We start from the raw sequence: 10,072 nt of genomic DNA on the forward strand, positions 1-10,072 counted from the left end.
CACCTAATAGGTACTTAAGGGTACATCCGTCTACAATGCATACCTATCTTCCCCACCCGGTTGCCAGGCCAGCCTGTCGCTAAGTAGGCACGTATTGTATGATATATCACCATGTGCCTGGGTGGGTATTACTTACCTATGAGAAGGTGCTTGTATTCAAGTGGCACCTAGAAGACCTGCCCCGAATCTCAGCCTCCCCTCTCCCACCATACACAATCACCTAAACACGCATCTAGAAATACGCCTACAACTTGCTTGCATCTCAATTGTGCCTCCATCACTCCCGCATAGCCCGTCTCTGGTTCTTTTTTTTTTTTTTCCTCCTGCGGCCCGATCCTGACTCGCATGACTCGCATTCTCGCCACCCACCACGAACCACGAACCTGTCCGATCGCTTCCTGGTGTAGCCACCTCTATCCCTGTGAAGACGGGCATAACCGAGTCGAGCCAGCAATCGGGACAAGCTAGTGCATGAGTTCGTGGTCCCCGATACGTGACATCGTCAATGTTGCCAGCATTGCTAACAACAACCACACCAGCACCAGCACCAGCACCACCAGTTGCCCTTGCGCGGCCCGCCCAAGATGGTAACATTTCCCTGGAACCCCTTGCACCTCGGTCGTAGTCGACAACCCAAGCTCCCCGTCTACGAGAACCTCAACGCCCCGAGCAAGGAACGAGACTCGAACGACTCCTATGACGACTCCGACGACGATGACTACTCCGTCGCCTCCTCCTCCTCTCCCGGCACTGCCAACTCCAGGGTGACAAATATTTCTGCTGCTCCCATCATGCCTAAGAGGAACTTCGCCGTCCCCCGTGGCCCGCGTCGGCCCTTCGCCTACCGGCTGCCCAACAAGGTCGTCCGCTACCTGTGCTTCGGTCTCATATCCTTCATGGTCCTGCTGATTCTCACCCTCGTCCGGGCTAGCCACAACGAAAATAAAATGATCATGGAGGGCAAGGTCGACAGGCCCCCCGCCGCCCCCCACGTCTGGGAGTCCTATCGCTTCCTGTCGAGGTATTATGGTGGCATCAGGAATTTAGCCCCTTTCTCCCAGAGCATACCCGAATATCCGCGCTCAAAAGGGGAGCCGCCCGTGGACCTGCTATCCTACGTCAACAACACCAACCGGACTCCCCAGGTTCAGTCACGGGGCATTCCCGCGAGCAAAGAGTACATCCGTTACCCTCAGAGCGTCTTCCAGACCGCCCCCGAGAAATTTAACGAGTGTTTTCTCGACAAGGCCAAGAAGGTGCGCGTGCCCCCGATTCGCTACTATGAAGGGCGCCCCAACGGTTTCCCAGAACCTGTACTCGGCTCCTACGAGCTATTGGGGCTGCCCGAGGACATCTGCTTTGAACGCTACGGCCGGTACGGGCCGTACGGGTTCGGCTACTCTGCCAGGTCCGGCGGCCTGGGCACCGGGGAACACGGCGATAAAGAAGGCTTCGAGTCGACCTGGGACAAGGTCCCTCAGGTCGACTGGAAAGGGATGGACTGGGCGGAAACCCAGAGACGATGCTACCAGGATAATGCCGCCCGCTACCAGGCTGTGGCCCCTAGGGTCCCTTCCCCCCACGGATTCTACATCAGCGAAGGAACTCCCATCGCGGACCTCCACGCGCGGGCGGACGTACCCGAGCCGTCCAAACCCTCTCCCCATGCACCGAGCGGAGATAAAGGTGTGCCGCCAAAGACAGAATCTGTGGCGAAGTTACTACCGAGGACCGCCGTTGTCATCCGATGTTGGGACGAGTACCTCTGGAGGGAGGAGGATGTCATGAATGTCCGCTCCCTAATTAGCGAATTGGTCCTAGCATCGGGTGGCCGGTACGATGTCCACCTGCTCGTTCAGGTCAAGAATGACGCTGCGCACCCCATCTGGGCCGACGCGGCGACGTATCAGCGGCGTATCGAGGAAACCATCCCGCAAGAGTTTCGCGGTCTCGTCACATTCTGGACCGAGACTCAAATGTTGTCGCTGTACCAGGGCATTTTCGACCTTTTCGCCCGAGGTCCAGACCTTCCCGTACACGGTGTTTATCGTGGCTTGCAGATGGCTATGCAGCACTTTGCCTACCTGCACCCGGAGTACGAGTACTACTGGCAGTGGGAGATGGATATCCGCTACATCGGCCATTACTACGATCTATTCACCAAATTAGAGGCCTGGGCCAAGGAGCAGCCGAGAAAAGGGCTCTGGGAGCGAAACGCTCGGTTCTACCTACCCTCAGTACACGGCACGTGGGAAGACTTTAAGCAGATGACCCGGGTGCAGAGCGAGATGGGCACCACCGGCGCCGACAACATCTGGGACGGCATTCCCGGGGCCGAAAAACACCCGCACGCCAGCCGTGGCGGTAAGCCTATCTGGGGCCCCGAGAGACCCAAGGACCCCAAAGATTGGTTCGAGCCGGACGACGACCCAGTACCCGAGACAACTTACGAAAAGGATAAATACGTCTGGGGAGTCGGCGAGGAGGCCGACTACATTACTTTCAATCCCATGTTCGACCCTGAAGGCACCACCTGGGGTCTCGCCGACGACATCACGGGTTACAACACGTCCGAAGGCAACGAAATGCCGCCTCGCCGAGCCCAGATCATCACAGCCTCACGCATGTCTCGCCGCCTGCTCATGAAGATGCACCGAGAGACCGCTTTCCTGAAGCACCACGCCTTTCCGGAGATGTGGCCGGGCACGGTCGCGCTGCAACACGGGTATAAGGCCGTCTTCGCGCCGCACCCCTTGTACGTGGATCGCGAGTGGCCTACGGAGGTCTTCGCGCACACGCTCAACAATGGCAGGAACGGGGCCAGCGGCGGCTCGCGCACGTCGGTGTTCGGCCAGCGCGAGCACAACCTCGTGGGACTCACGTGGTTCTACAACTCGGGCTTCGCGCCGAACCTGTACCGGAGATGGCTCGGCCTCAAGGTGAACAACGACGGCGGCGAGGAGTTCGAAGAGGTCGTAGACGAGAGCAAGAACGGCACGAACGTCAACGAGATGCGCGGTGGCGAGGGCAGGATGTGCCTGCCGCCGATGCTGCTTCACCCAGTCAAAGGCGTCGAGTTGCCCGTCGAGGCCGACCCGGAGGAGGCCCAGATCCCTGAATCGGACCCGGGGGCCTGAACGAGATAGGGGGAGGCTTTTTTTTTTCTCTCAGAGGGCGGGCTACTCCTGCCATACGTACGGGCTCTAGCACTTCGTTCACGGGGGCGTTTTCAGGAACCTGCCATGGCCGGTCTTTTTTTTTGCCGCTGGGTCTTTTGGAACAAGCAGGATGAACGAAGGAATGCGGAGCGAGTGCTTGCGCGTCATCTGGAAACACGATATTGGCATATTGTATACATGTATATAGAGACGAACGGGCACGACTAATTATAACGAACGGGCGACCTACTCGGAGGGTAGGGTTATACTATGGCGGGTTAGTCAATGATATTCCATGAATCCAGTGTAACCAATCTCGAAACCCCCCCTGTTTTCTCAACATTTCGAAACGCGCCGTAGAATATCGCGGGGATTACGCTACTGTTGGACATAGACTGCCGGGAGGTCTTAGGAACGAAGAAAATAATAATCCTAGCCGCTGACCTGGAAGCAAGTCCAGCCCGGAAGTCTCCAATCATCACTGCCCTGTTCTGATTCGGGGACACAGAGCAGGCTGTATAAGACTACATACAAGCTGTACCACAAGTCGAAGACGATACGAACACACCTTGGATAAGTTGCCCATGTCTACCGCTAGAGCATGGCTATGGCTAGAAACAGGGGCCAGAACGACAAGACCCAGATGTCAGGTATCGTATTACCCCCAACTGCTTCGCCCAGGAGCGATCCTCGGCCGCGTCTTCCCGGCTCATGGGTCTAATGGCGGGTGGGCCTGTCGATTGTGCTCTCCGACGAAGGGCCGGAAGTCGAGGGAGAGCGCGTAAGTGCGCAGGTATGTCCTGGCGTCCTCTAGACCACGCGGACCCAGGCTTCGCCGCCGAGGGACGGGACATTGCCTCGTTGGGGCCGCGATCGGGTGGGACGCAGGCAGCCCTCCCTGACGCGGAGCGGAAGCCCCCACGACGGCGCGTGTGGGTAGAAGTGACGTCTATTGCGACGGGGTATCCGGGACTATAATGAGCGGCCTGTAGAACCAACCTGCCGTCGGGGCCGAGTACGGGCCACGACAGCGGGATGAGAACATATGATTTCTCTCTGTGCCACCGCCGCCACCACGCAGCATCTCCAGGCGTTCAGCCTCCCCCGCAATGCCTCCTCCTCTGTGCCACCCTCCACCGAGCGCCCAAACAGCCTTCCGCCGCCCTGCCCCCTGCCGCTCCTCGGAGGCTGAAGGGGGAAGAGTGGGGAGGGGCGTGAGGCAAGCAACCCTGCGAGACCCCCCGTTGTAGCAGGGGCCACGTGTGCGGCGGTGGTGTGGAACGCGGGTTCACGCACACGCGCGCGCGCGGACGGTCACTAGACGTTGCATACGGCAGAACGCACGGAGAACAACGCGGGGCGAAGCGAGAATCTACATCCGTCGAAAGGCTGAAGGACAATTCTAGGATCGGCACAGGGCGGGACGATCACACGCAGGACAGAGAGCCCAGGCCGCGAAGCGACGGCGCCACAGACGACGACGGGTGGGGAGTGGCAAGCAACGAGACGCGAAAGACACAAATAGATTACCGCATTATGAACTAAGTACTACCGGCACGGACACCTCTTAAAATTTACTCCCTCTTCCCGCTTCTCACCCGGCACGAAGGTGTATCCGCTCGGTACGAGCCTCAGACACGTGTACATCAATTCCGCCTCCCATGCTTGCGCTTCCTTCTCTGGTCGCTAGTACAATAAAATATATGACAACGCTGTTTGGGACACAAAGGGAACTACGGAGCATGCAACACACCAACATCCAACCCTCTACCAACAGCAACAACCCCCCGCGCTCAGCCACGCCTTCATGTTCATCCACAACGGACACGCGCACACATACACGAGGGCAACTGTTGAATTAAGACGTGGCAATATACAAAAGTTTGGCGCTCTTTATAATTCACGAGCGCGCGTGTGTACATTGAGGGGGGGGGGAGGCAAGGTAGTTGCACTACTATTTTTTTTAGATGTTGATGCCCAGGACCTTGGCCAGGCCGAAGTTCTGCTCACAGGCGCAGGCCGTGTTGGGATCCTTCCACTTGTCATTGGTCAAGCTGAACATGACGGCCCGATCACCGCACTCCTTCACGATGCTGGAGACGGCAATCCGTTGCTGGCTCTCACCGGGGACGGCCAGACCCATCGCATTGCCGGCCGACGGCCAGCCGGTCTCGAGAATAATACCGGGGACGTTGCCATTGCCGCAGATGGAGCTGACGAGGTCGAGCTGGCCCTTGACGAACTGGCCGGCCTGCGACGCGTCGGTCTCGGTGTTGAAGTAGGCGTGAGCATTGGCACCAGCAACGTCGACGACACCGCAGACGGCCGAGGAGAAATTGGGCTGCTGCCAGATGTTGATCGTCTCAGCAGTGGTGTACCTTCCGGTGTAGCCGCTGAATTCACCCTTGCATTGGTTGATGAGACCAGCAAGCTGCGAGGGCTCGCAGTATCCGTGGAACACAGCCTCGTTTCCGATGGAGATGAGATCGACAATATCCCACTGGGCCCAGCTCTTGATGGCGCCAATCTGCTCAGCGACGCTGGGGTTGCGGGCAGTGCAACCAGGCGCGTCAATGAAGACGCCGAGGATGATACGCAGGCCGTACTTGCGAACAGCATCACCGACATTCGGGAGGGTGTCGCAATCGGTCGAGTAGACGCGGACAGTCTTGACACCAGCGCTGGCAATAGCGGCAATGTCCTTGTCAACCTCCTCCCGGGTCTTACACCCACCATCCTCGCCGGTCCCGTAGGGAGTGTAGGAGATACCCCATGGCTTACCAGGCTCGCCACCCAGGGAACCGGTGGCCTTCGGCTTGGAGGGAGAAGTAGGGGAGGTCGGAACGGCCGGGGTATTCGGGGCTTTCAGAGAAGACGGAGCATCGGGGTAAGACGGAGCGGTTGGGACAATCACTGCCGTGGTCTTGGGAGTCTCCGCCGGGTACGTGAGGACGTGTGGGGTGGTCTTGGCGGTAGGGGTGGGGATGTCAAAGGGGCAGAAGATGACGGTGTTGGTCTCGGTGACAGTCGTCACGACCTCGGGTTGGGTGTAGGTGCCAGGGGGGTACTCGGTGACAACTGGTACGGTCAAGACGGTAGACTTGTCAACCGAAGTCGTGGTGGGAGCGATGGTGTAAGTGCCAGCGGACGGGCAGACGTAAGTAGTTGTCGCGACGACGCTGGTGACCACACCCTCGCTCGTCGAGACCGTAGCGTACGGGCAGGTGATGGTGGTGGCAGTCGTAACAATAGTCGTGACACCGCCGATTACGTGGCTACCGCTGGGAACAGCAGTAGTTGAGGGGACCAAGACGGTGGTAGACTCGGTCAAGGTGACGGTGTGAGGCGGGAACGTGTACACACCCGTCGTCGAGCAAGTCTGAGCGATCGGGGTCGGGACCACGACAGCAGTCTCCGTGGCGGTGGTCACTGGCGGAGGCGGAGGCGCTGCCGTGGTGGCCGGAACAGGAGGGAATAAGACTGTATATACCGTTAGGACCCAACACTAGCAGGCGCGGAGGACATCTTCACGTACGAGTAGGTTCACCATAGAAGGTCTTGTAGATGGTGGTGCAGCCGCAGGTCTCGTTGTTGTAGTCCTTCTTCTCGAGGGCGACGCGCACGGCATTGTGTGCGTGCCTGTGGTGGACGCTGCCGGCGTTGACGCCGCCAGCAAGGGCGGCAGCCGCAGCCACAGCAAGGGTGGCCTTCATGATTCCCGTCTCTTTAGAATTAACTCCCTAGAATCGAGCTCGAATGGACTGCCGGTAGCTGCGAATTCAAAATACGGACGGCTATTTTGATTTTCGTGATGTCGTCAGGAAAACGAATGCCCGCTAAATGAGTGAAGCGGTGGGTGGGATATGCAGAAAACAAGGACGAAAGCTCGGAGGGAAGATGCTTTCACACCAACGGCATCGACATTAAGAGCGTCGTTTCGTAAGGAGGGAAAGAAAGGAAGGAAAAGGAGGGCATTCGTGGGAGCGGCCGACTCGGTTGTTTTATTAATAAGACACCAATTGGCTTCTCGGCTTGAGCCAACACCAATTTTACCCAGCTGGTTCATTTTTTCTCCCCCGGCCACTATTCGGACTCCACGGGGCCTGGGCTCCCCCCTGCTCACCCATTTCGGGTTATCCTGTCGTAGGCGTTCCTATGTAGGGATGTGTGTACACACATACATCCCCGTGTACAGGTACCCATCCTGTAGGCTGTATGCAGGTATGCTGGCATGTATTGTCTGTAGATGGGTTCCTCTGAGATGCGACAGGGGAAGGGCGAACGCCCAGTCCCCGGCCGATTTGCACAGACGAGTTGGCTCTTCGCGGAATCCTCCACGCTCGGGATGGCATGGGATAGGAGGAGAGGGGACGGGCGGCCGTGGCGTCTCGCTGGTCGATCGACTACCGATGCCAACACCGCGGAGGCGAGTGACAACAACAACAACAACAATAATCAATCAACAGTGACATCCCTCTCTCTGTCCAAGGTCAAATATGAGGGTGACTAGGCTCAGTCGAACGTGGCGGCCCATCGCTCCGGGTTGGGAAGAGGCGCGTCGAGCGCGTTGTGTCTCGTGCGGAGAAGAAGAAAATAGTAATCGCAATAATAATAATAATAATAATACTGCTGAGGATAAAAAGGGGGTAAAATTAGGGGGGGGGGGAGGGCGCTTACCTCGATCGAGAAGATGTTCACGGCCCGCCTCCAATCACCACGCCGCATGTAGGGCAGACCTTCCGTGCCATGCATTTTCTTAGGTACCTACACCTCCTTGAGAACTAAAGAGCGCCTACCTATGAGTAGACAAATGGACACGTACGTACGTAGGTACCTCTTGCCTTAAGCAAATCTTACCTAGGAGGCAGGTACCTACCCAGACGGGTATCTCAGGTACCTACCTGTAAGCAAGTAGAAAGTACCTAACCGAACGGTACTGACGTAGCGCGCTTGCTGCGCATGCTTGCCTAAGGTAGGTACCTAATCTTACGTAGGGGGTACCTGCGTGGGCACGATCGAGTAGCCTTCCTCGAGCCAGCCGACCCATATCTCCCCTCCCAGTCGGGACTGGCGGTCTTGCCTCTGTCGCCCAGGGAAATTGCCCGACTGTCAAGCGAAATTGCCTGTCGGCCCTGACTAGACCTATTCGGTGCTAGGCCTGCAGTAAGCCCATGCACGTCCAACCTTGTTTTGTCGTATAGTATACGAAGTACCTCCCCCCGGGTACTCTCCATTCTCTCCAATGCATCTCTCTTATCTTCCCTTATTACGGCCTTCCCAGCGCGTCAAAGGAGGCATGTAGAAGACGGTGAGAGGTCTCTTCCCTCCCCCTTCTTCCACCCCTTTTTAATTGCTCTTTTTCTTTTCCTTTTTGGCCCTTCCTACTATCCCCCCCCAGCCAGCCACGACCTGGTTGCTTGGGCCATACCTTTTGGTTTTTTCTCCCTATGTGCCTACCCATCGGGTACCTTGCTCAGGTCCCCTGTCACTTCAACCCCGAAGGAGTACATAATGACCGCTGTTATTAGAGCTTCCTTGTTGACCATCCCCGGCCACATCGAGCACACTAGGGCTAGGTAGGAACGAGGCAAGCAGGTACTGTTGCGGAACTGGGCATGTTATGTGCCGACAGTCGCTACACGATCTCGGATGCTAGCCAGTTATGCCCTCGTTGATCGATCATCGAGTCGTGTATCTCTGTTCGGCTCCTCACAACTGCACCCGTACCACCGCGGATGCGAGTCACATATAGCCGGACCTTCAGCTGAGCCCGACGGGAGACACACTAGGCTGACTACCCTCCGGTTTTCTAGAACGTTTGCTGATAACGACCATAGCACGTCCAGTAGCGGAGTGTCCTCCATCGGCGCACGATGCGCTGGCTTAGAGAACAGGGCACATGATGGCCTCTAGCACCGAGTTAGATTGTCACGAGCCTGCCGGTAGGTATCCTGTGTTCTTGTGTGGGTATCTGTACATATGAATATCCATACATGCGGAAATAGGCATGTACGACGCCGTCCCGCCCGCCTTATTAGCAACCCCTTCCCAGGCGTGGGTAGTTGCTTGGGCTACGCGCCTGGGGACGCCCCTTAATGTAGCGATAGTTCAGCTGTGGATGTGGGCAAGATTGAACTGAGTCCAATACGAAGAGTGGTGGGAGCCGACGGCATAATACGCATGTACTACGTGGTATGGCTACTGACGACTATTAGAACCCGGGTTCGGCCATGGCCTTGCCCAACGACGAGCTAGCTTTCAGGCCCCGAAACGACGAGAACTTGGTATACGCGCAGGTGGATGCCGCATCGCTATTGGGCAGTCCGAGCTGCTACGTAGCCGACACTAAACCCTTTCACGATCCCAAGAGCAAAACCACCAGGCGCTAGACTGTTGTCAGCTCCGTGGTTCTCTAACAAGCCTGGATTTCCTGTTGCTAACTGGTTGACCAGCTCTCACCGATACGGCAGAGATCATGCTAATAATCCTCACCAAATCCTCCACATCTCCGTTATTCAAGCTTTCAATGACACATTGTTTCGGGCAGGTCGAATGCCCATCTCGTCGTCCCTTGCACGATGCCATTCCCAACCCGACTTCCGTTCATCATTCCACCTCCCTCTCTCATCCTTCCCGTCCCTTCTCTCCTTCCGGAAGGAATTCGCCGTGAGCTTCGTAATGGAGTTGGCATCAGCCAGCGTTACGCTACAGAGGCTTATGATGGCTGGATATCCGCTATTGCTTCATTCACTATCCAAAAGAAAAGAGTACCTAGGTATTGCCTGAATTTCATTACTTAGGTAGGTAGGTAGGTAGGGGGTAGGTTGTCTAGGTACCTATCTCTCTACTACAGCCAATGCGGTCACGTGATATATAAGTGCCCGGTCATTTGGGGCAGCAGCCATTGCTAGTGT

The 10,072-nt window shown here is 57.0% G+C and overlaps 2 protein-coding genes across 2 annotated transcripts; one reads left to right on the forward strand and one right to left on the reverse strand.

The window, feature by feature from the left end:
* The first annotated feature begins 372 nt into the window (after positions 1-372).
* On the forward strand, positions 373-3,649 carry GGS23DRAFT_292945 (uncharacterized protein). Its single transcript, XM_051512661.1, has 2 exons — positions 373-475; positions 540-3,649. Exon 2 carries the CDS (start codon positions 585-587, stop codon positions 3,135-3,137), a length of 2,553 nt encoding a protein of 850 aa, XP_051375581.1. The 5' UTR covers positions 373-475; positions 540-584; the 3' UTR covers positions 3,138-3,649.
* Positions 3,650-5,019: 1,370 nt separating this feature from the next.
* On the reverse strand, positions 5,020-7,137 carry GGS23DRAFT_292930 (glycoside hydrolase family 17 protein). Its single transcript, XM_051512660.1, has 2 exons — positions 6,694-7,137; positions 5,020-6,638 (listed from the first exon to the last, which is right to left on the reverse strand). The coding sequence occupies exons 1-2, from the start codon at positions 6,869-6,871 to the stop codon at positions 5,122-5,124; spliced, it is 1,695 nt and encodes a 564-aa protein (XP_051375582.1). The 5' UTR covers positions 6,872-7,137; the 3' UTR covers positions 5,020-5,121.
* Between the last annotated feature and the right edge of the window lie 2,935 nt (positions 7,138-10,072).

Source organism: Durotheca rogersii, assembly GCF_024521655.1.
Source record: "Durotheca rogersii strain YMJ 92031201 chromosome Unknown GGS23scaffold_3, whole genome shotgun sequence".
NCBI lineage: Eukaryota > Fungi > Ascomycota > Sordariomycetes > Xylariales > Xylariaceae > Durotheca > Durotheca rogersii.